This window comes from Tauraco erythrolophus, chromosome 1 (assembly GCF_009769465.1).
Source record: "Tauraco erythrolophus isolate bTauEry1 chromosome 1, bTauEry1.pri, whole genome shotgun sequence".
Lineage (NCBI taxonomy): Eukaryota > Metazoa > Chordata > Aves > Musophagiformes > Musophagidae > Tauraco > Tauraco erythrolophus.
The window spans coordinates 127923200-127951131 of NC_141465.1; the positions used below are offsets into that span (position 1 = coordinate 127923200).

The window sequence follows — 27932 nt, forward strand, 5'->3', positions numbered from 1 at the left end:
TTTCTGCCATCCTACCATCACAATTTTTAAATGACATAACTCTGCTGAGAAAAGCTGCTATTGAGACTTGCCATCATGACCAAAAGTTCCCATGCCACTTATTTTTTCTGCTCTAAAGTCACTTAGGCACCATAACATCACAAATTTTGCCTTTTTTTTGTAGCCACTTCTCACTTTACCTTTTCTCATGGTTCTTCTAGCTAGCATAGCAAGTCTATGCCCTTAATCTCTCTTCCATGTCAGTGAAACAGAAGAATCTCTCTCGACCTTCTCATTCAAGAAAGTACATTCAATGTTCAACATGGCTTAGTGATCTGCAAAGACACAGATCTCATCTTGATTCTAATATTTCCTTTTATATATTTACATGTTGTCAGTTGTAAACTGTTGCTTGGCAACATGGATATGAATCCAGCACATTATATTGTGTCTAGTTTTGAAAGATCACTTTTTTTTTATTTGACAAACATTTGATTTCCTCAGTACTTGTAATGTTACAGAAATGTTCCCATAAACTTTTACAGAATATCTAGAATTTTGTAAGCACTGAGCTAACATTAGGGGACTAAATTATGGAACTAGAAAATTAAGATATAGAAAACCAAAGCATATATGTAGAGCCTGTGTTGCCCTTAGTTTATGCTGACCAACGCAAATCAAATTTCTGAAACGTGTACTTTCTATCCATAAAATGTGGAACCAATTTTCCAGTACCTGGAACAATCAGATTAAGATTTGGTTCAAATACACTCTAACAGATAAATTCATTAGACTACCTCCAGCAATAAACAGTGTTTGCGTTGCCCATGAAGCCAGTGACAAATAGTTGAAGTCTTTAACAGTCTTGCCCTTGACTTCATAGAATCATAGAATGGTTTGGGTTAGAAGGGACCTCAAAGATCATCTAGTTCCAACCCCCTTGCCATGGGCAGGGAAACCCTCCACTACACCAGGTTGCCCAAAGCCTCATCCAACCTGGCCTTGAACACTTCCAGGGATGGGGTATCCACAACTTCTCTGGGCAACTTGTTCCAGTACCTCACCACCCTCAATGTAAAGAATTTCTTTCTTATATCTAACCTAAATCTGCCCTCTTTCAGTTTAAATCCATTCAATACAAACCCTGCATGAAAAGATATTAAACAGATATGTGTATATAACATATTTTAAACAAGGGATCTATCCTTACAACTATTGTGCTGTTTACAAGTGAAAAGCTAGAAAATAGTTTAACATATGTGAGTCACACAATTTACCATTTTAGTTGGAGAACTTTCCATTACCCAGCTGTCACAGAACTGTCTTGCTATCTATTAACTGATAAATCATGATAGGTTATGCTCTATTATCATAAGTTATCATTGGTTGAAGACATCAAAGGCCTGCATACACCAAGGAAAGCAATAAAAAATTCCAGATGGAATCGTACTGCCTTGCCCTATGTCTTGCATATCACTTTGAAACGTTATCAAGGTACTTCTCAAATATCACTTATCAAACAACCTCTGTGAAATATGATCACAAGACAGAAGAGCATGTACTTCATGAAGTTATAATTTATTATTTAAAAAATTGTCACACATTGGTTTTGCATTTCTATTTCCTAAAATTTATGTCATCCATGTGCATCTGTGTGTAATTCAATTCTGGAATGTATTTTGCAATACAATTTTTGAAAGATCTTGTCAAATAACAGCCTATTGTGTTATTGTACTATACAACAGGTATTTAAGTTTTCTAGATAATCTCTACATTTTTTTTTCTGTAGGTCATTAACACTTGTTTCTTTTCAAAGACTTTTCTACCAGATTTATAGCCAAAAAAAACCCCAAAACAGTATCTTAATATTTGCAGACGAATATGTAGTTATAATGACAGACCTGTGTTTGCAGACACAGCCATAGAGGTTCTGATAAATTTCACATGCAGTATTCATTAGTGGTAACCATAGCCATAGTTCTGAAACCTAAAGCCTGATTATGGTGTCTTAAGGGCTTTGCATGAGTATAAGCATTGTTTTCAGGAAAGTTTCACCCAATGTAGGTTAAGAGTTCTATCCTAATCCTTTCTTCTTTGTAGACTTATAATTAGATATAGATATTGCGTTAAATTACACATTTTTACTTAATGTGTGATCATATCACATTTTTATGCTTTTTCTCTCAAGCATATTCTGGATTGCATTTGTTTTCAACTTTACACATTGGCTGCTTGCATTTTTAAGGAAATTTCTTGTGCAGAAGGCAACTACATAGCTAGGGCGCGGACCACCCTTGGGCCTCATTTATATTTTTGTTAAGGCCAGTCTCTGCCAACTCAGTACAAAAAGGAGCCATAAAAGTGCTGCTCAGTGAGAATCAGGCCCACTTGAGCAGAGAAACTAAGCAAAATGTAATGGTCCTGATCTAATGGCTTCTTCTGGTCTTCGTATCTGTGAGTTCTCTCACAGTATTTTAAAATTCCTCCTCTACATGGGACACTGCAACTGAAAGAAATCCCATTATTTATGCTGAGAGACATGAAATTAAGGGGTTTGTTGTGACATATCAAAACATAACAAGATTGTAAAGAAGCTATTGGTTGCAAATTTTTTTTTAAGATTTCCTGTACTCCCTTATTTTGGAAGTGATTTAGGAAAAAATTATATGACTTGACCCCTTAACTTCACCCAAACTGGAATGATCCCTTATGCCTAAAGACTACTTCAGATCAGACTTCTGTTGCTTTGTGTTGCTGACAGAAATCTTCATCATTAAAATGGTAGAACATGTGAGTCGGTATTTGCTAAACTCATTCAAATTCTGCCTTGGGTCTTGACTGAACATAAGAATTTTGGTCTGAACAGCATCAGGGAGACAATGCTGGGTTTGGTGAGCTTTGGTGTGGCTATAGTAAAGAAAGCCCTGTGTGTTTATGATCACAGAATCACAGAATCACAGAATGTTGGAGATTGGAAGGGACCTCAAAGGATCATCTAGTCCAATCCCCCTGCCGGAGCAGGACCACCTAAATCAGATCACACAAGAACACGATACCAAATCTGTCATGTTTGTGTGGACATCAACACAGAAGTGAAGGCAATGCCTCACTGTGGGAATTATGGTCACTTAATTATAGTGTCTAACTCCAATCACTGGCTAACTTGACTAGTTGATTTAAAATGAGTTGAGTGCATAGACATGCCTTCTCTTTTGAAAACGGTGCTTCTAAATCTGCTTCATGTGGAAATGAGAAACACAAGCTGCTTCAGCAAAAGAAATAGCGAAGGAAAGCACTCTTTGTTTTCAAATTATTTTATGCCAGCTAGATGTGAAAGTATTTGTGTGTAGACCTGCTCTGAGTCTTGTAAGAGATTTGTGATTTGCTGCAGTAAAGAGTCCTTTAGTCCTGACTTCTCAAATCTTGTGATGTATATATTATAGATTAGCTCTGTCATTTCAGCACATTTATTATGGCAAACGTCTTTCAAGAACAAGCTAGCTTTGAATGCTGTAAAGCAAGTGATGAAATGATAAGGCTGCAAGATCTTTGACACAATTTCTTCCTCCTGACAACAATGAACCTTTCTAGCAATGTTCCTCCTCTGATAATCATTAAAGTGTGCATCTACCACTGCAAAGGGTTGACTGAAAGAACTTCATGTTTATAGCCTATGACACCTGAGGTATTCTGAACTGAGTTTTAGAAGATGAAAGGCTTATAAAGCTGTTCTATAATTCAATTCTGTGGATATCTATGGATGATACCAACGCGAGTGCAAGGGATGAGCTAGCCATCACACATCATATTATCTGAAGGCAGGCACTGAATTAATTAGATGGATATGTCTTGATCTGAGCACAGAGCTAGGAAGGCAGTCCTGACTGATATCAGCGGCAAAGCTTCAGCTGATTTCAGCAGGAGAAGGATTTCAGCACATATTTGCCCTGCTTGGGTCATTATTCTAGGTCTGACTTGGTTTCCTTTCTCGTATTTGGCTCAGTTTGCTGAACAGGATGTTTAAAGACTTACTGAAATTACTGATTCCCTGGGGACTGTGACTATTAATTTCTTTATATTTTTGATTAATTAAATGTGTGCTAATTATTGCCATTATTGGCTTGAAATGACTTTCATTCTCTGAAAAAACCCTACATAACATCTGTCATTTTAAAACCTTTGCACACACAGAATTTGCTCTCCAATGTCAAACTACAAATTTTATATTAGTCTCTCTAGATTTACTATACAGCATACACTGAAGTCTGGAGATTTAGGAATTGTATTTCTAATAAAAAAAAAAGGTAAGAATCTGCTTTAACTCTGTGCTATTAGACCAATGAAACATTTCTAGGTATGTATGGTTTTAAAATAGAGGCTTAAAATACAAATAATATTGTTAACATATCATCCTCACCTTTTCATTCCATGTTCATAGAATAGAATCACAGAATCATTCATGTTGGAAGAGACCTTGAAGATTATTGTGTTCAACCATTAACTTAATACTGCCAAGTCCAACTTAATACTGCCAAGTCCACTGCTAAACCATGTCCCTAAGCACCACATCCACACGTAATTGTTTATGTGTGCACAGCATTAAGATTCACCCCAAAGTTTCTGATTAGTCATAAACAAATTCTCTCCAAAGTAATAAGGTTTAATATTAATATATGCATTATTAAGAGTAACTGCTAAAATACGACATGTATTTATGTTTATTTAATTTTGTGTTGTCTAGCTTTTTAACTGACTTTATTGTTTGCACCCCCTTAGAATACCTAAATATGTCCATATACACTGATTTACTCATACAGTGTTGTTTTATCACATAGTGATATAATAGGTTGAATAATTTCACATAAATATACAAAAAAGCACTTAATTGCTGATAGACACGTAAGATTTTCTATTGCATGTTACTTCTTTCAGGCTGTCGTGGTTTAAGCCCAACCAGAAACTAATCACCACATGGCTGCTCCTCACTCCTCCCTCCACAGTGGGATGGGGAGGAGAAAATACAACAAAAGGCTCTAGAGTCGAGACAAAGGACAGGGAGGGATCACTCACCAATTATGGTCATGGGCAAAACAGACTTGACTTGTGGAAAAAACAGTTTAATTTGTTACCAATCAAATCAGAGAAGGATAATGAGAAATAAAATCAAATCTTAAAAACACCTTTCCCCCACCCCTTCCTTCTTCCTGGGCTCTATTTTGCTCCGGATTTCTTTATCACCTCACCTCAATGGCACAGGGGGACAGGGAATGGGAGTTGAGGTCAATTTGTCACATGCTGTCTCTGCTGCTCCTTCCTCTTCAGGGGAAGTTCTTGTCACACTCTTCCCCTGCTCCAGCATGAGGTCCCTTCTCACAGGAGACAGTCCTCCATGAAATTCTCAAACGTGAGCCCTTCCCATGGGCTGCAGTTCTTCATTAATTTCTGCAGCGTGGGTCCCTCCCTCAGGGTGCAGTCCTTCACCAACAGACTGCTCCAGCACGAGCTTCCCACAGAGTCACAGCCTGCTTTGGGTGCAGCCACCTGCTCTGGTGTGGGGTTCTCCATGGGCTGCGGGTGGATCTCTGCTCCACCGTTAATCTCCACAGGCTGCAGTGGAGCCGCTGCCATCTCACCACGGGCTGCAAGGGAATCTCAGCTCCAGCACACCTCTTCCTGCTCCATCTTCACTGACCTCAGTGTCTGCATAGCCGTTTCTTTCACATCTCACTCCTCTCTCCCCACCACTTTTGCAGGCCCAACCAGCCTGATGAACCCTGGCAGCCGTGGCCACAGAGAGGTAGCTTTGCCTCCCCCTCTCTCCACTGCATATTTCTCAGCAGTTTGTGTGTTTTTGTTTTTGTTGTTTTCCTTTCTTAAATATATTAGCACAGAGGTGCTACCACCATTGCTGATTGGGTCAGCCTTGGCTAGAGGCGGGGCTGTTTTGGAGCCGGGGAAGCTTCTAGTAGCTTCTCACAGGAGCCACCCTGTGTCCCCTTCCCCACTACCAAAGCCCCATCACACAAACCCAACACACAGACTAAAAATGCCATAAATACATACTTTAGGAAACAAATATGTATTTATGTACACATTTATAAATACTTACATGTATAGGTATGTTTTTTAGATATTCTGTCAAGTAAGTGAATGGTTTTACTTCACCATTTCTGAAATATTTTTCAAGTAATAAGGCTATCTCAGTTATCTGTTCACTGATATGAACATGTGTAAATTCATCATACAGATTGCTGTTGCTGAAGTGATCATGCACCGGTGGAGTTGGCAGTATTGAGATATATGGGTCAGGCGAAGGGTAAAGTCAGGACCCTGAATTTTAGGAAAGTAAATTTCCAGCTGTTCAGGGAATTAGTCAATAGCACCCCCTGGGAAACTGCTCTCAGGGACAAGGGAGCAGAACAGAGCTGACAGATCTTTAAGGATGCTTTCTATAGAGTGCAAGAGCTCTCAAAAAACGTGTGTAAGAAATCAGGCAAGGAAGGCAAGAGACCAGCATGGCTGAGTCAAGACCTTGTGACAATGTACTTCCTCCCACCTCACCTAACCTGACCTTTTCCCATAACCCTGGTCAAGCGATAACCACCAGTGGCGATCGTGATGGACGTGTCTGATCGTGATGGCTGCATCTGGCTCAAAGTGAATTCGAGGAAGACAGGTAACACCACCACAGCCAAGGGCTAATTTATGGGAACGTGCCCACCTGACCACAGCGCTGTTCAGTGTCTAACTTGAGTCAGATTTGGAAGAAATTGGCATCTGCGTTTGGTATGCAAATATGACTACAGGTCAATCACCTTGCTCCATAAACAGTGAGAAGCCCAAAAGCCCTTCTTGGAGCTCTCCTGCACAGTGGTGGGCTGCATGCCAGGATCTCCCCTTGAGTATGGACACCTCTCAAGGTTATTCCTCAAGGTGGAGAGATTCCTTGCCGCAACAGATTCTTGGTAAGTGACTAATAGCTGGCTAAACTTTGAAAATTAATTAAGATTATATCTTAGATTGATTGTGCACATGTAATCCTTTAGACATAAACCGTTGACCAAGTCTGGGACTAGGAATGGATACATCCTCACTTAGATTCCTCTCTGAAAAGGACTTTAGAAAGCAAGAGTCCTTTCTAAATCTCATGACTCAACGGGAAGGTCTCCCTGACATTTTTGTCTGACCCTGTCCTCTATGCAGTAAATAATCCAGTGTACCTTGCCATCAAGTCTTGCTAAACCACTGCCACATTTACCGTTGAACCTTGTTAACTCACTGTCTTATATCAATAAAACACATCGCTGCATCTCCCTTGTGAGTGAAGTGCATCGCTCCATCTGTGACAGACCTGCTGATCAAACTGAAGGGCAAGAAGGAAACACACAGGCAGTGGAAGCAGGGACAGGTATCCTAAGAACAGTATAGGGATGTAGGGATCTTTAAGGATGCTTTCTATAGAGTGCAAGAGCTCTCAAAAAACGTGTGTAAGAAATCAGGCAAGGAAGGCAAGAGACCAGCATGGCTGAGTCAAGACCTTGTGACAATGTACTTCCTCCCACCTCACCTAACCTGACCTTTTCCCATAACCTGGCTATGTAGGGATGGGGTCAGAAAGGCCAAGATGTGGATGGAGCTGAACTTGGCAAGGGATGCAAAGAATAATAAGAAGGGCTTCTGCAGGTATGTCAGCCAGCAAAGGAAGGTCAAAAAAATTGTACCCCGCGATGAGCAAGACTGGTCACTGTTAACAATGGACAAGGAGAAGGCTGAGGTGCTCAACAAGATTTTTGCCTCAGTCTTCACAGGCAAGCTTTATTCCCTCACCTCTCAAGTGGATGGACAGCAAGGCAGGGACTGGAGGAGCAAAGTCCCTCCCACTGTAAGAGAAGATCAGGTTCATAACCACTTGAGGAACCTGAATATACGTAAGTCTATGAGACCTGACAAGATGCATCCCAGAGTCAGAGTCCTAAGGAAATTTACTGATGTAGTTGCCAAGCCACTCTCCATGATATTTGAAAAGGCAGTCAGGTGAAGTCACTGGTGACTGGAAAAAGGTAAAATAAGCACCCATTTCTAAAACGGATAGAGACTGTGGGAGCTACTGACCTGTCATGCTCACCTCTGTGCCAGGGAAGATAATGGAACAGATCCTTCTAGAAGCTATGCTAAGGCACATGAAGGACAAAGTTGTGATTTGAGACAGCCAGCATGGCTTCACCAAGGGTGAGTCCTGCCTGACCAACCTAGTGGCCTACTATGATGGAGTAACTACATCAGTGGACAAGGAAAGAGCTACAGATGTTCTCTATCTGAAATTCTGTGAGGCCTTTCACACAGTCCCCCACAACATCCTTCTCTCTGAATTGCAGAGATGATACAGATTTGATGGCTGGACTGTTTGGTGGATGAGAAATCGGTTGAATGGTCTTATCCAGTAGGTAGTGGTCAACAACTCAATGTCCAGATGGAGACTGGCGACAAGTAGTGTCCCTCAGGAGTCTGTACTGGGACCAGTACTGTTTAATAACTTCTTCGATTACGTGAACAATGGGATTGAGAGCACCCTCAAGAACTTTGCAGAAGACATCAAGCTGAGTAGTGTGGTTGACTTGCCTGAGGGACAGGATAACATCCAGAGGGACCTGGACAAGCTGGAGAAGTGAATCTGCGTGAACCTCATGAGGTTCAACAAGGCCAAGTGCAAGGTCCTGCACATGGGTTGGAGCAATCCCTGGTATCAATACATGCTGGGGGATGAAGTGTTTGAGAGCACCCCTGCCAAGAAGGACTTGAGGGTACCAGTGGATGAAAAGCTGGACACGAGCTGACAATGTGCGCTTGCAGTCCAGAAAGACAACCATATCCTGGGCTGCATCAAAAGAAACATGGCCAGCAGGTCGAAGGAGGTGATTCTGTCCCTCTACTCTGTTCTCTTGAGACCCCACCTGAGTACTGTGTCCATCTCTGGAGTCCTCAGCACATGAAAGACATGGATCTGTTGGAGCGAGTCAAGAGGAGCGCCATGAAGATGACCAGAGTGGGGGAACACCTCTCCTATGAACATAGGCTGAGAGTTGGGGTGTTCAGCCTGGAGAAGAGAAGGCTCCAGGGAGACCTTGTTGCAGCCTTTCAGTACTTAAAGTGGGCCTATGAGAAAGATGGGGAAAACTTTTAGCAGGGCCTGTTGTGACATGGCAAGAGGTAATGTTTTTAAACTGAAAGAGGGTCAATTTATACTAGATATTGGGAATAAATATATTACAATGAGGATGGTGAAACACTGAAACAGATTGCCCAGAGAGGTAGGAGATGTGCCATCCCTGAACACATCCATGGACTAGACGACCTTTAAAGGTCTCTTCCAACCCAAACTATTCTATGACTCTATGATATCCATAAAAGTGATGCCTGGATGTCTAATGGAGAATCATTCCATTACTGGCAGTTCCGGTAAATCATTGATACAAGATAATTCTTATTCAGAAGAAGCTATTTTTCTCCTGGTGGACTTGATATAATGAAAAATTCTCTCAATCAATGCAGGCAAAGTCCACTGTGAGTAGAAAAATATCATTGACTTATATTTATGGCCATATTTTGCTGCTGTAGAACAGAGGATCCTCCTGCATTCAGGGTCAGCCCAGAGGTGTTTCCATTTCAGGAGAATAGGATGCACAGAAAATAGCTTTATGACAGTGTTTCAAGACAGTAGCTTTTTGCTTATCATTTGTCATGACATAGAATCATAGAGTCATAGAATGGTTAGGGTTGGAAGGGACCTCAAAGGTCATCTAGTTCCAACCAACCTGCCATGGGCAGGGAAACCCTCCACTACACCAGATTGCCCAAAGCCTCATCCAACCTGGCCTTAAGCACTTCCAAGGATGGGGCATCCACAACTTCTCTGGGCAACCTGTTCCACTACCTCTTCACCCTCTGAGTGAAAAATTTCTTCCTTATATCTAATTGAAATCTGCCCTCTTTCAGTTTAAAGCCATTGCCCCTTGTCCTATCACTACATGCCCTTGTAAAAAGTCCCTCTTCAGCTTTCCTGTAGGCCCCCTTTAAGTACTGGAAGGCTGCAATAAGATCACCCCGGAGCCTTCTCTTCTCCAGGCTGAACAGCCCCAACTCTCTCAGCCTGTCTTCATAGCAGGGGTGCTCCAGCCCTCGGATCATCTTTGTGGCCTCCTCTGGACCCGCTCCAACAGCTCCATGTCCTTCTTGTGCTGGGGACTCCAGAGCTGAACACAGTATTCCAGGTGGGGTCTCACAAGAGCAGAGTAGAGGGGAAGAATCACCTCCCTCGACCTGCTGGCCACATTGATTTGGATGCAGCCCAGGATACGGTTGGCTTTCTGGGCTGCCAGTGCACATTGCCAGCTCATGTTGAGCTTCTCATTCACCTGCACTCCCAAGTCCTTTTCCTCAGGGCTGCTCTTAATCCATTCTCCGCCCAGCCTGTACTTATGCTTGGGATTGTCTCGACCCACATGCAGGATCTTGCACTTGGCCATCAGTACATAACATTTTTTTGTATTTGCTTATATAGGCTAATTAGGTACATAACATTGCATTGTGCATTACATTTTAGTGCCTCAGAAGCTACACTGAAGTCAGGTATTCTGGGGAGGTTAAAAATCAGTATTTTTACGGTACAAATACATATTTGATTGAAATGTTTCAAAAAACTCTTTTTTCCTTTCATGTTTTTCTGCTGTTGCTGACATTATGTAACTGTTGTTTTTTTGACTGTCATTATGAGAAGTTTGCAGTTTGAGGAGCTTAGAGTGAATTATACATATGAGTCAACAGCATTAATATCGCTGAAAAGAAAAGCTGCTGCCATATTTGGAAAATATACTTCAAGGATGTGGAAAAATCTTTCTACTGTATAACAAAGCAGTGATGGAAACAATTCTGATGTCTGATGGCCAATTCTCAAACAAATTTTAGGTTTTCCTACAGCACATACTCTTTCATTTTCTTTTACTCCCTCTTTTGGCAGTCTTTACCTGATGCGAAACCTGAAAAAATGGCTCCTGCTCTTCTTTTCCCAACATGTCATCATGAAAAGACACCATTCATAAAACTTTCTTCCTCTTCACACGCCTGTATTAAAGACTTAGTGATTTCTTCTGGTAACTACAGGGAGAAGGCTGAGGATAGTATGGAAACTGCCTGCTGACTTCAGTGTGGGAATGTGGACAAGCATAAGAGCGTTCCAAGCTTGGGATAGGACATCTCTGTGTCCATATAGATCACACCAGGAGAGTCCACATTTAGTCCACAGAGCTCTCATTTGGTGCTCACTGGCATCCATGCACAGGTCACAACCTTGGCACTGTTTGTCAGTGCTTTCAGAGCATCCCAAGGTAGCACTAAGTCTACAGAGAAAAGGACCAGCTGGGCACTTTCAGGAAGAATGAGACTCAGAATGACAGCATGTTTAGAAAACAGCTTTTAAAAAGAAATTTGGAAAGAACCGGGTTTATTTAACCTAGACAAACCTGGAAGTCTATGCAAATGGTTGTTATAAGCTGAAGGCAGTGAAAAAGTGAGGGACTTAAATTGTAGCATAGATTTACATTATATCTTAGGAAAAACAACTTTTGAGACCTTTTGAAGTTGTCTAGGTATCCATTACATCTTTCTTCCTGACAACATATCAAATGTTTACATCTCACTAAAGAATTATTTGGGAATCAAGAGAGCATACTGCCCAAGCTGAATATCCTTGGTGTTTTAAGGAGTAACATTCAGTAAAATTTCCCTTCAATTTAGGAGACAGTTTATACAATTTATATATAACTTTCTCCAGTTTGATTAGCTATGAGAGCTTGCAAGCTACACAGTTGAAACTGTATTTTGTTGAAGACTGGACTACAGTCAGGCTGAATTACTTTGCAGCTCTGAACTACAGATGCAGACAGCTGCAAAACTCCGTTTTCATGTTAATTAGATGTTGCTATAGACTATCAATGTCTCAAGTTGCCATCACAACCTTTCTCAGCTTGAGGAATTTTGGATACTCTGCAAGTAATTAGTACCAATAATTCCCTGTGCAACGTATCTGCCAAATTCTCTGCATAGCTACTTCTTCTAGATATCATCTTGTAGAAAACAGTGTGTCATACTGCCTAAAAATAATCAGTTCATTTATTTCCTTTAAATTACCCTTAAATTCATTTATCTTTATAATATGCATGAAAGGGAAGACAAAGATGAGGAATTGAGATCTAAAAAAAGCCAGGCGGCAAGACAAGGATCCCCATTTATGGCATACGCAGTTATTATAAAATGGATGCATCTAAATGCAACAATTTACAGCTGCTCACCAAAAGCAATTCCACCCCTCTGATATTAACCAAACAAATTTGCCTTTGCAAGACTGGCAGCACTTTGCAGAAGAGCATGAGGACCCTTTAGTATTTTTAGAGCTTTAAAGATATAGAAAAAACCACCAAAGAGCAGAGAAATACAATGAAAGGAAAATTAAAGACAGCCATTCAGTCAACAAACTCCTACAGAGGTGGAGAAAAATTCTCAAATACATTCTCAAATGCTACCGGTCAGATTTCTGGCAAGAAAGTGATTACACGTGGGCAGAACAGCAGTTTCCATCATCATTATGTGGCCTGCAAACAGATTTTTGCATAACAAAAAAAGACCGGTCTGGGGTGTAATGCTTCGCTATAGACTGGCAGAGGAGGGACATTAGAGAAAAGAGATCATCTCAACTTATCTCAAGATAAGTTGCTGCATTTTCAATTTAGAAAATAAGTGGAAGAATTTACAAAAGGGAGGGTGGGGAGTCTATTTTTGTTGTATACATGTATCTCAGCATTTTGTCTAATCTTGGAAACAATGGTTTAGAAATGTGTGCTGAATATTCCAGGCAGTTTTCACAGGGATCCTAAAGCTGCGTTCCCCAGCTCACCTTTACTGATTCATGCCATTTCAGTGATCACAGTTTGCCCGGAGCCAATAACTGGAAAGTTACTTTTAATATAGTGAGTTACTTAATGGACCACACTAGTAGACATGTCTCCAGCTTTCTATACTGTATCTCACTGCTGTAAAAAGACTTATCATCATGTTAGCTGTAGAGACAACATGGAACATGGTGAGGAGCTGTTGCAGGAACAACTCTTCCAGCTGACAGTCTGCATGTCTACCTACCCAGTTGCAGCTGATTTAACATTAGTCCTCTCCCTACTCCCCTCTCCCACCCAGACTTGGCAGTAGCTGAGAAGAGACCACTCCACTATCCTCCACTCCACTATCCTAGGCAAGGAAGCTCAAGTGGTATCAAAAGAGTGGTATTAAAAGGAGTCTTGGCTCTAAAATCACAAACTGTGGCATCTGAGTGGGATCTGGGTGTGTCAGAGACGATATGCACCTTTTTACTCTAAAAAAAATCAACAAATTCTGAAGTCATTTCAGTGATACAGAACAAAAAAGCTGTTCAAATAATTTCCACATAACACACACATATTGCATAGAATTTGCATAGGTTTGGGTAGGTCTGCTGGTTCTGTATGGAATACATTATATCATGAAGAAATTTGTGTGCACTTTGGCAGATCAGCTTAAAATATCCACATTTTCACTTCAGTATGTATCACCATTTGCAATCATTTACTATTTAAACAATCTAAATAAATTCTTAATACTCTTTAAGGGGGATGATCTCACATTTAAATGTCAGCTGTATGGAAGGCAGAAAACATACTCTAGATCTTTCTCCATAAATCTTGATAACTTGACAGTATTTGCCTCATAGATCTTGACAGTATGTACCTGATACCTGATAACTTGGTAGCATATACTTGATTAACGTTTTTTTAAGTGAACAGCTAACAAAAATCTCCCAACTGGCCAAAAAGTCATATTTGCAATTCACTGTTGTTTAACTTATTAGTACGATAAAACCGAAATAATTTTATGGTCAAAGTGTCATATAATACAGTGACTGAAAAAGGTTGCAGTGGTTTTAGGGACTGCTAATTTGCACAGTGTCACCTGGTTCCTCTGCCCCTCTTTTACTATCCAACATATGCACTGGCTTAATTTTGAAGCAGATTATAATTAGTAGTTTCAAGTCATGGTTTGTGTATCTTTCTCTATATACTCAACTCTCAGCATAATGAAGTTCCAATTCTGGTTCACACTGTCAGGATGCTGCATGGAAAGACAACAAAAACATAACAGGCATTGGTATTGCTCAGGAATGCTTAAGCTTGAGACTTTCCTGGAGAAATATCATGGTACTGAATGGGAAAATAATAATTTATAGTATTTATTTAATCTGTTTATCAGGGTAGGATTTTCTTCTATGAAACTTTTTTAGTCTGACTGGCCTTCAAAAGTTGCAGACTTCCCTTACTTCCTTAGAAGGCTTCTCAAGCTTTGAAAACATTAACTGATGATGTTTTTGACATCATAAAGGAAAATCTGAACCCTATAGTTGAGCTTCAAGAAATGTCATAAATAGTATAAAAGACTTGTAACATTTAAAAATAGAGCCAACTTGTGCAATCACTTTGCTGTTGTTCAGAATTGATGTCTTATCATTGACTGATTGGCATTAGAGTTTCAGTTCCCACGACTGAGGTGATTTGGACTACAAAAGTAACAGATCTTACATACAGGGCAAGTAACATAGAATTGCTGCTATGGGTACTCCGAACTGAGTGGCTGGCCTCGAACTGGCAAACCTGTGTGTACTTCATATTGCTGGCCAAAATGTTTCAACTAGGTAACATAGAATTTCTCTTCTGTTTTAGAAACACAAAGGATTATCTTAATCATACTGAGAGATATTGGTATTTGGGGAATATATCTAAAACCTTTCCTTTCACCCAAAAAAGACCAAACCAAAAACCAGATAGACTAAACACTATTATTTTCACTTAAAGTAATTTTGAGAAGACCGAGAATTTTAAAAGTAACAGAAATAGGCATTCCTAATTCAGAGAAAAAATATCTTTTCATTTAAAGTATCTTGGCTGTGTAAAAAGTTATCTAGCTCTAATTAGGAGAATCTTTCCCCTGTTTCTTTTATCTTGTGTATGGGGAAGTGTTTTTCTGTATGCTTAATTTCAGTGTTACCTCTCTAGAACAGGAATCCTGATTGTACTAGGCACAAGCGTGTGACGCACTGCACACTCCTGCGTACTCTGACTGCATCTTCAGAATTAACCATGTGCACAGTCAAACACATAATTAACCCTAAATCAATTTCTATTGTTTGTTGATACTTCTCATAGCAACTGCAGAGAGAGAAAAAATACAAGAACAAGAAAAGAAGTAAGGTAAAACATCACGAGAAGACGGGGAAACTGAGAGGGAGAGGCATTATTTTAACTTTCTTTGCATTATTTCTCCAAGCCGCTGGGTTTTATACGATCTTCATTCTCAGACACATGTTAAACTTCAACAAATACTGGGCAGAGAGGATGTCAAGAAGTCAGGTAGCCTACTGTCTTCCCTTCACCAAGGCAGGATCATTTATATCAGATGGATATTTGTTTAACATTCTCTGACACTACCAGAAGTCTTCAAGCTCTTCTAGTTTCCCATACTCTTTACTGTGAGACTTTCTCCTTCCAGTTTAGGTCATGAATGCTTACATCAACATCAGAAACAAATAATGATCTTTTTGATGCAGCTTTTTATATACCTGAAGACAGTTACCACATCTCTACCCTAGTATTGTGTTTAGTTCTTTAAGCTATAAATCTTCAGCTAACTCAATCAAGCCTATTTTCTAAATCACCTTCCCACTTTTGGGTTGACCATTTACCTCTGTTGCTAACCACTAGCCTTTCCTTTTGTGGAGTTTGATGCTAAAAGCTATCCTGGATTTGTCCTTAGTATCGTTCTCCCTGTAGTGAACTGCAGGCTGACACTTTGCTCTTCCTCTCACATTAAAGTGGTTAGAGAATTGCTCTGCGTTACTTCTGATGTCCCTTGCTTGTTGCAGCTCATTTTGTGCCTTGATCTTTCACATTTTATCACTAATGTTTTTCTTTCATGTTGATCCTTGATAATCTCTGAGCTTCCTTCTGTTTTTCATATGTTTCCACTCTGAGATGATCACACTGTCTTACTGTATTTCCTATCCTTCCTCTGTGCGGCACTTTCTAATTAAGTACTTTTTAATTCTTCAATTCCTTAAGCATTCTTTCTAACAGATCTAACTACAAAATTGTTTCGGTTTAGTGAAGTCTGCTATTTTTCCTGTTGGCTCTTTTAAAGGTCACAGATGTTGTTTTTCATAGTTTTTCTCACTTAATTTGCCTTTTGCTTAACCTTCTCAAGCAATCCCCACCTACTGATTCGAGACCTACAGAAGAGCCTCTTTTCTTTTGTCACTGGGTACAGCTTGTATCCAAATAGTGTCACCTGGGTTTTCCAAGAACTTGATAGACAAACTACCGCATTCTTCTCCAACCTCTTATTATCAATAAGCTCTGTGTATTGGAGAATATTCTGGTAGCGGCTCATAAAAAGCTTTCTCCATGTCATCTTCCAGATTTGATGGCATTAAGCAGACACCTATCACAGGAGGTACCATATGCTTGTCATCTCTAAACATGACCAGTATTCAATAGCCTTAATTCCTTCCGTGTTCTGCATTTCTGAAACTGTGAATGAAACCTTGATGCATGAGGCAACACCTCCTTCCTACTCCAATTGCCTGCTTTCCCTGAAGTCATTAAACCTTTTTTATATTATCTTTTTATTTATACATGCCTAATGATCCTGTTTGAGCAATTGTCTCACACGAATTTTATCATGAAATTAAAGGTTTGCACATTCTCTTATCTGATTAAAGTTCACAGTGGTTCTCTTCCTTTGTCCAGTTTACAGCAATGTGCAATTCTAATAATTTGCTAGTCCTATAGAAGATGTCATTCAGCTCTGCAAATCCCTGTTATCCATAACAAACAGATTGATTTCAGTAGCATACTTCATGCTGTTGATCATCATGCTACTTACCAAGTAGCTGTGGACCGTTCTTGAAGAAATGTCCATCTTGTCTTTTTGAAGATGTTTTGTGGAATTAAATGCTTAGGTAATTGTTGACAGGGATTGACTAGTTTCACATTTTTATAAATGTCTCTCAGGAGGTCTAGCAATTTATTACTGTACTGTATGAGCCCAAAGCAGCCATCACCATCATGCATATTGAATGTTTTCTATAGTCATTGTCTTTCTGATGACCTCTTCATAATGCTTGAAGCATGAGCTTGCTCCTGTGCTGCTCTCTCTTCACTTAAACGTTCTCCTCCCTCCATGGTGATTCTTTCCAGAAGAAACAAAAAGACTTAATTCAAACAGGCGGAGATTTCTTTATAACGGATACAGTCCTGCATCTCGTCTTTCTTGGGCATCAATGCTTCATTGTCAAAGATTGCTTTTCCTTCCTCACACAATTCCTGTATTCAACAGACAAAGTGGATTGAAGTTGGCACAATAGTGCCACTCATCTGGGGAAGTTCTTTTTAGTGCTGGCTATTTCACATGCAAGATGAAAAAGATGCAAAAGGACAAAACACAGAAAATCCAGGAAGTCACATTCAAGTTTCTCACATTTAACCATTGCAAACATAATCCTAAAATATCTGCATTTCTATCTTCTGGATAGAACAGAGAACTGGGTAAAAAACTGGCTGGACGGCCAGGGCCAAAAAGTTTTGGTGAATGGATTTAAATCCAGTTGGTGGACAATCACAAGTGGTGTTCCTCAGGGCTCAGTATTGAGGCCAGTTCTGTTTAATATCTTTATCAATGATCTGGACGAGGGGATGAAGTGCACCCTCAGTAACTTTGCAGATGACACCAAGTTGGGTGAGAGTGTTGATCTGCTTGAGGGTAGAAAGACTCTACAAAGGGATCTGGACAGGCTGGAGCGATGGACCGAGGCACTTGGATTACAACAATTCCATGCAACATTACACGCTTGGGGAAGAGTGCCTTGAAAGCTGTCTGATGAAAAAGGACCTGGGGATGTTGGTTGAGCTGGCTGAATATGAGCCAGCAGTGTGTCCAGGTGGCCAGGAAGGCAAACAGCATCCTGGCTTGTATCAGCAACAGTGCGGCCAGCAATTGTTCCCCTCTACTCAGCACTGGTGAGGCCATACCTTGAAAATTGTCTTCAGTTTTCATCCCTCACTACAAGACATTGAGGTGCTGAAGCGTGTCCAAAGAAGAGCAATGAAGCTGGTGAAGGCTCTAGAGCACAAGTCTTGTGAGGAGCAGCTGAGAGAACAGGGGTTGTTTAGACTGGAGGAAAGGAGGCTGAGGGGAGACCTTATTGCTCTTACAACTACCTGAAAGGAGACTGTATTGACTTGGGTGTTGGTCTCTTTTCCCAGGTAACAAATGATAGGACAAGACAAAATGGCTTCACATTACACCAGGGGAGGTTTATATTAGATAGTAGGAAAAATTTATTCACCAAAAGTTTTGTCAAGCATTGGAACAGGCTGCCCAGGGGGAGAGGTTTAGTCACCATCCCTTGAGGTATTTAAGAGATGTGTAGATGTGGTGCTTAGCGACATGGTTTAGTGGAGGACTTGGCAGTGTCAGGTTAACCATCGGACTTGATGATCTGCAAGGTCTCTTCCAATGTAAGCAATTCTACGATTCTACGTATATACGGTATAACAGTACATAATGGCCCCACATGGACAACCCTACTTGTTCAGGTATGCTTAGCTAGAGGAATCTGAAGATTTATTGTCTGTCATTAGTATCCAGAGTTGTGGGGGAAGATGCGAGCAGGGTGTTCATGATTCGTGATCATAGCTGTGCAACTCAGTCATTTAAATAGGATCTTGTTTGTCTCTACTTTCTGTTCACACATTTAAAAGTAGTTGTTTGTACAGTAATGATCTAAACCCTTGAATTATTTTGTTGCGTTTGCCTTTATTCATTGTTACATTTATTCATTAATAAATTTTGTAAATACTGGTGGCTCTGTTATGTCATTTATTAGAGCCTTTCTGTGATATAAAATCATGTAGTGATTTACTGTAAGTAAACTAAACAGACCTTTAACAAAGGAGCAGAACTCTTCCCCTCTGTTTGCTGAAGGATATTTTTTCACTGAAATCTCCATTACCCTGGCATGTCCTTCAAAAAACAGTAGCTGAGACAATGTACACATGCAACAAGATCTGCTAACAGATAAAAAACATTATGATAATGGCCTTCCGATTTCAAGTTCATCTCTTTTTAGTACTGCAACAGTAAAAGCCACTTTTCCCTTTTTCCTTCCTCTTGTGATTCCTTATTTTCTTCAATGTACAAGAATTTTCTTTAGTGATTTCTTTTTCTTTTTTTTTTTTTTTTTTTTAGAAACATAATTAACAGTGATATATTTTGTTTGACACAGTATGGTTATTATCCTGTATCACATCACCAGCCTTTAAGGAAAATGCCCGGATGTTAATCTGACAGCCAAGAATATAAACACGAAAGAACTGGATGAGGGGAAAACATGTCATGATCCTGAGAGACAGTTCCCCACTGTGTTGAATGTGAGTGTAATATTGAGGGCAGTCAGATCTGTGTATGTCATAGTCCTCTTACCTTGTGGATAGCTTTCCACCCTGGCAAACTGCTGAACGAGATATATGCATTACTGTGTTCACCTGATAGGTATCTCAGCATGGAGCTTTTACTGTTAGTGCTGCAGCTGTGCAACTGCTGCTTTCTTTCACAGCAAGGTTTCTTCACATGCAGCTCTAACTCTTGGTGGGATCGCTTTAAAGACATTTGCTCATTGGTTAAAAAGCAAAACTACCTATTTCTAATAATCAGAATCACCTAATCATCTAATCAGAATAAAATTGGAAAGCACAATGTCCATGCAAGGGAGAAAAAATGAACTTGTGTAAGTGATCTGTTAAAGATATCCATGTCCCATTTAATCTGTTTGGACTCTTTCATAATCATTACCGGGATACTGTTCACTTGTCCTTATTTTACTACCTGTGAGGAAGCTGTTCTTATCCACTTGTTCGTCTAGATACCCTGTACACCATACTGCTGACACAAAGAGCCATCTCTTTCACCAGCACACAGTCCTGCACTGTGTTAGTGGTAACCTATGCACCTCACCTCTTCTGTGGGTAGGAGAGGAGAGATTATGCTGAACTTCATTTACAGCCAGTTTCTGGTGCTAGAGCATCTTTCTTCAGTTTAACCAGGAGAATTTAGCCATGAGTAATACAATTTTGAACCTTTCACAATGCAACAACCAATGGAGTAGCATGATATTGCCAGCTACTGCAGTAAAATTAATTCATTAGGAGAAAAAAAGGTGTGAAGAGTGACAGACAAGACTGTATGAAAATAAGAAGGTATCTCCCTCTCTGTCCCCTTCTCCTTCATCTTCACACTCTGTATTGAGTTCAGAGAATGGCACAGGTCTAATATCCCAAATACATCTATATTATATACATCTGTATTAACCTGTCGTCAACACCCCGTAAGTTTTGTTACTCCACAGTGAGTGCAGAATTTAAACATCACACACTACCGGTGGTTTTTTATATTCATGCAAGTCTGCTTTCCTACTCCACTCTCACTAGCCTTTAGATATGAGTTTTATACTTGCTTTGCCACCTTGTCTGTCTGAGGCTTTGTTATGTCCACCACATTGTTGTCTCTACAATACACACTTGAAGAACATCTCTTATATAATGCTCCTAAAAGCCTTTTGTCCAAGCTAAGCTGAAGTACTTATTTGAACGAAAAGTAACTCTGTTGAATGAAGAAATCCTTCTGTGGAAAAGTTGAGAAGAAGGGTTATGTACTATGAAGTTGTTATTTCTATCTTTTTCAATAACTTAAAGTTATAAAATGGTATCTCTGTTGCAAATCTTAGAGGGGAAAACTATTCATAAAGTAATACTAGAAATTTTATAGCACTCTGCTGGATTAGATCTACAAGAGAGTTCCTCTGAAATATGACAAAGAAATTAATTACAGGAAAACAATTTATTTCTAAGTTGTTTATGACACAACAAAGCTGGGATACTGACAGCATAGCTCTGATTCTTTTAAATTCTAATCTTTTTTATTTTTAAAAAGCCTCAAAACACACCACAGAAAACCTATCACTTCCTGCATTCATAAAACCTGACAGATTTTATGAGGATGGATAAAACTGCTTAAAAACTTGCCAAAGATTAAGATGAATGTTTCAAAGAAAAGGTTAAAGTACTCATAAATTTAAAAAACCTTCTGTGGCTTTTATCACAAAACAGCCCATAAATGGTTCCAGCTCTTTGTCCAGTAAATGGTCCTGGTGGAAGGTGGGGAATGTTTGCCAATACTGAGCCTCCTGAGTGTGGTTGGGAACTTTAACACCTGTGTTCATCCCTAATTGGATCTAAGCTTGAAGGTACATTTTCCAAGTGCTGTATTTGAGCTGAAAATCAGTTCTAATCTTTTTCTTTTTCTTTTTTCTTTCTTTTTCTTTTCATGAATGGATATTTTACTCTTTTGTGCTGAGTAAATTAGTGCATTTAAAATCTGAGGCGTGTTTAATAGTCCATTTTCGTTCCAGACACTGAATATTATTTTTGCCGCTGGTGAAGCTGCTATTTATTGACATTGCAGCTGTGCTAGTAAGACATAGTCAAGAGTCCAGGCTTCAAGGGGAACAGTGTCTTGTGCAGAAGGAGTTACTGTCTGAGGTCTTGACTTCTGCACTGTGCGAGGACAGCTGAGTGCCTGTGTAGAGAACAGGGAATGTGCTGGGGACCAAGTGACTGCAGCAGCCTTCCTGCATGCTCTGCAATATAGAAGGAAAATTTAAACCAGGCAGAGGATGATCGAAGTAGAACAACAGAACCATACAGATAAAGGCCACCTACATCAGTTACACTCTGACTAACCTGAAATAGTCAGGGCTTGCTTTAAACAGCTCATGAAGTTTTAAAATAAGACAAAGATTATTTTTTATTCTTCAGTTATTTGATCTTTAGGATTTAAAGATGCTCTCTATAGCCTTTCACATCAGTGCCTTTTTAGAGGGGAAAAGGCCCTAATATGAGATTCTTCTACAATTCTCTAACTGTAAGGGGCTTTTGAAAAACTGAAATATGTTCATGATAAAACAGCAGAAATCCGCAATGCTTTAATGAGACGTACATTTTTAGCAGAGCTGAGGGAAACTTTGTAAATGTCTGTACTTCCAAGAAAATCCATTGTTAAACTGGGGAGACAGGAATTACCCTGAGAAGTTGATGAATTTTTGTTTGATTTGCATTTTCACTCACTTCTGGCTACTTGTGGCCAGAATGTTGCAAGCAGCAATTAACAGAAGAGGATTAAAATTTTGCGTGCAGGACAGTGTCACACAAGTTCGTAACTCATCCAGCCATCAGCAACCAAGAAACAGAAGCAGCACATGGATTTGCATGATGCTCTGCCCAGCTTCATTAGTCATGTTTACAGAGAGGATTTGTTGCTTCAGATGCAATACCATACTGTCTCAGCATCTGAGCTCTGAGCTGGTATTTCTGCTTAAGCAGCGTCAGCCCTTACAGAATTTGCTTCTGGCTCTTTGCACAGTGGTCCATTGTGCAGTATGGGCATGGTCTACAACACAGCCCTACCCTTCACAGTGTAAGAGGTCCTGTCCTCAAGGTCACCTCCTTTCAGGTAACAGTAGTGTCATCGTAGTGTCAGTAAAACACTGAATCCAAGATTTTGTCCCCAGAGCTCAATGAGGCTTAATGTGATTTAGGGATGTGTTTATACACAGCAGATTTCAGGATCTGTGATTTTTAACATTTCATTTACCTGAAGTGAAGGATGAAGGATATATCGTCTAAGTAAAAGGTGCCAATGGCAAGCAAATGTAAGGAAAAGGAAAGCACTGAATTTTTCTACTAGAAGTATTACAGGTACTAAACTCAGAATCACAGGTGTGGGTGTGCGCTTTTAGGCTCTGAATTTTATTTTTAAGAAAGTTCCTTTTGTATTCTGTTGAATGGTTAATGGTTGTCTGTCTTTAATTTATCCCTGCAGTGATGGCTGGGCAGACAGGTACGATGTGACAGACGGGTATCAGCGTGAAGCTGTTGGTGGAATAACGATCAAGCTCCAGTCTCCTGATGTGAAATGGTTTGATGATTATTACCTAGAGCTTCGTCCAGAAACCAATCATCGAAATCCATGGTTTCAGGAATTTTGGCAGCACAGGTTCCAGTGCCGGTTGGAAGGGTTTCCTCAAGAGAATCCTAAATACAACAAGACTTGTACAAGTAAGTGTGTTTATTACTCCTGCTATACAAACCAATGTGACTGAAGATCTGGTGTAAAGAGCTCGCATTGGACTGATGCAGCTTGGTCAGGTGGAATAATGAGAGGAGCTGGAAGGAAAGAGGCTGGAACTGCAATCCTTGCTCTTTCCAGAACAAAAACCCCCACAATTTTAGAAGTATTCAGATCTCTAAAGAAACAGATAGTGCCTCAGTACCTAACTCCTCTCTACATTTGAAAAACTTGATGCTACTTTACCTCCATAGGTATCTAAACACTTTCAAAAATGTTGTAATTCAAAATCCAATGCTTCTTTTCTGAAACAGGGCTAATCATATTGCTTTACTTCACAGGAGCAATGAGAGAGTTAATATACTAAAAGTAATCTGAAGTCCATATGGTAATGATGATTATTTGTGTACTTCAGAAAGAAGACTAGCTGGTTTGAAAGATTTCATTAGGTTTTCTTTCAGTTGTGAGTCATTTCAGGAAATACCATTTTGAGCTGATCTTTATCATTAAATTGTACTGATCTTAGCAAAAAACTGCCACAACATTTTGTCATTTTGCAAAACAGTGGCGATAACATTTTTTTCGCAGAAAGATTTGGTGTGTTTTTCTGTTTTTTTTTTTTTTTTTTTTTATTACTTCTGTTAACTAGTTTTGATTTCATGAGATGTCAAGCAATACTAAGACAATGAGCATTCTGCTGATGCTGAGGAGAAGGGTGGTGCTGTGCTGGGCATTAGCCCAACCACAACTCTAAGCCTCAGGGATCTTTCCTCCTAAAATGTCAGTATCTTCCACACACCCATGAGATCAAGAAATGGTTTTAAAGATCAAAGTCTTGGATTTACACAACACAAAACCCCACTTAAGTCCAACTTAACATTTATGAGTCTTTTGGTTTGTACAAGGTAGAAGAGGAAGTTTATTGCTGAGCTGGAAACTGAGTCTAGGAATCCCAAAATCTCTGTGCACGCCTTCAACACTCAATTGACTTTTCTCCATTATTTTTCTTCTGCTACCCTTCCCACATAGCCTGACACATGTTTTATTTGGGCTATTGACAGGTACTGCATATTGAGCAGTAATCTTCATTGATTTCCTCATGACAATGTAGATCTCTTTCCTGAGATGTCAATACAGTGGGCATGGCTGGATATAGGCTAATAAAGACCTGGTTTCTATCACTGTGCTGTGTAAGCAAAGACATTTCAACTTGACTTTTCTGGGTTTCTTTTTTTATTTACTTTTTACCAACATAGGGAGAATCTAATTTCTGTTTTATATGAAAGATTTGGAGATGTGAAATGTAGGTGCCTACAGAGTCTTTTATAGTGCCTAAAATACAGTTCACTGCCACCAAAACATTATCTCGGGAGTGCAGGGAGATGTTAATTTAGACATGAAGTTACACAGTCATAGGTATGAGACAACTTAATCATAAAGCTTGAATAACTCGGTTTGAAAAGCCCTCATTGCTGGAAGGTTTCCCACTAAGAGATCTTGCATGAGCTGGAGCTCAAATAGGTTCGCAAAACCTAGGAGTGTCAAAACCAGAAAGAAATGTGTAAGAATCACAATCTGCTGATATGCAAATCATGAACAGAGAAAAGGACTAATTTCCCAAATAGATTGTTCTATTTACTTTTCCTTCAGCTTCATTGTTGTATTCAGTGCTGGGCCATGATGGCCATACTAAAAGAGTGAAAACTAGATTATAATAGCTTCAATTCTTTCTCATTGCTTTAGGGCAGAAAATGTTAATTCAGTTGTGGAGTTCCCCAGATTAACAACAATCAATTAAAACTGCATATCAGGATTTTTGCACAGGAAGTTGTTAGTCATCACACTATCCAGTTTTATGGTTTCAGTTTTGATCTAGACCATCTTATCAAAATTCATATAAAGGAAATTCAAAGATAGGCCAGAAAGATGACATACAGATTTATTTAAGGACATTTGTCTGTGTTATAAGTGCTAAGACATCTATGTTATTTTTCTCATAATAGCCTCAAAACTAGGCAAGGATGTACAACGATGTGAAGAAATATTGAAGTTAAACAACTTTGTGGATTTACCAGCAGGAAAGACACAAGTGTATTCTTGGAGAACTGCAGGAGTAAGAAGTTTTGATGTTGGGAGTTTAATCTCAAAATTAACACGAATTTTTGAGACTGTCATAGTAGTTTCTGTTTCTACCTCATTTCCTATGTTCCATATGACTTTGAAAATCATACCTTTATATTGATTCTAAAATTCATATTTGGTTCCCTAACTTCAAGCACTCAAACTTTTAAGTCTTAAATTCCCTCAGTTCAGACTTCCCAATTGTAGAGGTGGTATCTGCCTTCGATGGTCACAAGCATTTCACAGACTGTCCTGACAGTTTCTGCATGATGATGAATATATTAGACCTGCTTCAGATTTATCCTGATAAGAAAATAAGATTGTACCCTTCAGTTTATCTAACAAAATACGTTCTCTTCTCCACCATCTGCATACAAAAAAAAAACACTCCCAAAGCAAAAACAAGAGGTGTTTCTCATTATTCCAGTTGAAAAGACTGAGTTTACTGAGAAATACTAGAGAGAAATAAAAATCTGTTTTTTCATCAGAAGACAATCCATTCTTTAAATCTTGGGACAATAACAGAAAGTTAAACATAAACGTGATTGGTGTTGATAGATCAGGTCATTATTAAATGGATGTGTCTATATAGAAAGCAATAACCATAACTTTAGTGGAAAAAAACGAATTATTCTCCATAACCCGATTGTACTATCATAAAAAAATAAACAATAGTTAACAATATAAACAACTTATTTAAATAGCAAAAAAATAAGCACAAGGAGATATGGCTGAAATCTGAATAGATAATTGACTTCTCATGTGTCCCAGGTACAAACTTAGTTGTTGAAACCTTTATATTTACTTTGCTGATCCTTGCCTAGTAAAATAGTAGGTTACATTTACCTCTGTGACAGAAAATACATGAAGTCATAAGTCAATGAAGCCAGCTGCAGCGACTTCTGAGGGTTTTATCATTTTTTAATGTAAGCTATGCATAGACAATGCCAAGCAGGCATTATTACGCTATGAAGACACGATTTAATAAGATATATGCAATAAAACTGTGAAATCAGCCAAATAAAGAGAATCCAAAAACTAATTCAAAATAATTTTTTTCCATTCATTTCTGTCTGGCACTAAAAAGTATCCATCCCTTCACATACACTTAGTTCACATTGAGGTGAAAATTTCAGCATCAAGCCCACTTTTCATTTGCAGATTTGAACATACTTACTTAATCCGAATGGGTGTCACTGCTGTTGCTAAGTACATTGATTTTCTGCCCAGTTGGAGCACTACAGAAAGTGAGAAGTTTGCAGACTTATCTGACTTCATTTGCAGTGTAATCAGTTCCGTGCCACAAGAGAGCTGCTACAAACAATCTCTGAACACCAAGAGTTGGAGCAAAGAATTTAAAATGCCTCTTTAAAAGGAGACATGTAATGGCCTCCGACTACTAAGGATTTTACAGGAATTGGATTTGGCTTCCCCTCTGGCACCAGTGAGATATCTTTTTTATTATCTAAGGCCACAATTCAGTAAAGTTCGTAAATAGGTGTGCAAGTTGGTCCAGATGAGTAACTCCACTCAGCGACCATCTTCAGGTCATAGAAGGCTAATCCAATCCTTTGGTATTGATTGCCTTTGAAGACTAGATGTATATACGTTTGCTTTCTTGCAGACAAGTGTCCTCACAAGAACTCAAATTCCTAGTACCTTCTCCTCCTAGCGAGAGTGTTTTACAAAGGCATTTTAACAGAGAGAAGAAACAAAACTCAATGAAAGCAAAATATGTTGTGAAACTCTGGCTCAACTGACATTAGTGGAAAATGTCAAATCTTCAAGATCATCAGGAGCAGAAACACAGTTATTACATTTACTAGTCTGTTAGGTGAGTCCTTTTGTCTCCGCTGCTAAGTGATCTTATTTTCCCCATGCTGTGTAAAAGCCAGAGGCACAGATGGAACAGCATTTTAAAGGTGTTACTTAAACACAGTGCAAAACCAGAATACACATCCCAAGTATGTGTCATCTGAGTGTAAGACAAGAAAGAGAAAATAAATAGAGGCTGATGCTGATGAAGCAGCACAACATCTTAGTTTGACTGGCAGAGGTTACAGACTTCAGAAAATACTGGTAGTTTCATACAAAGGCACAGCAGAAACAACTCTGAAGAAAGGCCATGGGCCCCTTGTGCAGGTATTTACAGCAGGGTCCTGACATTAACTGCTGTGGTTCAAAGCAGTCAGGGACAAAATACAAAGGGAAATATTGGAGGCTGAGTAATCACGGACAGAGATCAACCACAGACAGGAGGCAGAGGGCGCGGAAAGCGAGGACAGCAACTTATGTCTGACATACTTGCGAGCAAGTAGCCAGTGGCAGGGTTTATAGGACAGAAGAACGTACTCAAGGCGATGAACAGGGAAAATGAGATTTGCAGCAGCCTTCTGAACGGATCTTAGCAGGATGCAGAAAGCCAAATCTTCCAATCATGATTTAACCATGTAGCTTCTCTGAGATAAAAGCACTTTTTTCAAGGGTGCAAAAATGGACATAGAAGGATGACCGATCTATCT

The 27932-nt window shown here is 39.5% G+C and overlaps 2 protein-coding genes across 4 annotated transcripts in view; one reads left to right on the forward strand and one right to left on the reverse strand.

Moving 5' to 3' along the window:
* GRM5 (glutamate metabotropic receptor 5) overlaps positions 1-27932 on the forward strand; it is a 297088-nt gene that overhangs the window by 205060 nt on the left and 64096 nt on the right. For all 3 annotated transcript variants that reach the window (XM_086614295.1, XM_086614303.1, XM_086614312.1), the window contains exon 3: positions 23044-23279. In XM_086614295.1, coding sequence (XP_086470421.1) covers positions 23044-23279 — 236 coding nt within the window. The remainder of the gene's footprint in view (positions 1-23043; positions 23280-27932) is intronic.
* Positions 8439-19776, reverse strand: LOC147529475 (uncharacterized). The gene is made up of 3 exons (XM_086622537.1): positions 19591-19776; positions 17333-17432; positions 8439-8980 (listed from the first exon to the last, which is right to left on the reverse strand). Exons 1-3 carry the CDS (start codon positions 19774-19776, stop codon positions 8439-8441), a joined length of 828 nt encoding a protein of 275 aa, XP_086478663.1.

What these genes read in the sequence shown, in the direction of transcription:
- LOC147529475 (XM_086622537.1), bottom strand. Translation starts at nt 19,776, where the DNA reads ATGTCTTTAAAGCGATCCCACCAAGAGTTAGAGCTGCATGTGAAGAAA. An exon ending in GGTGGAAAGCTATCCACAAG is followed by an intron (nt 17,433 to 19,590) that starts GTAAGAGGACTA and finishes TGTTGAATACAG; the next exon opens with GAATTGTGTGAGGAAGGAAA. An exon ending in TTATAAAGAAATCTCCGCCT is followed by an intron (nt 8,981 to 17,332) that starts GTTTGAATTAAG and finishes TCGCTCCAACAG; the next exon opens with ATCCATGTCTTTCATGTGCT.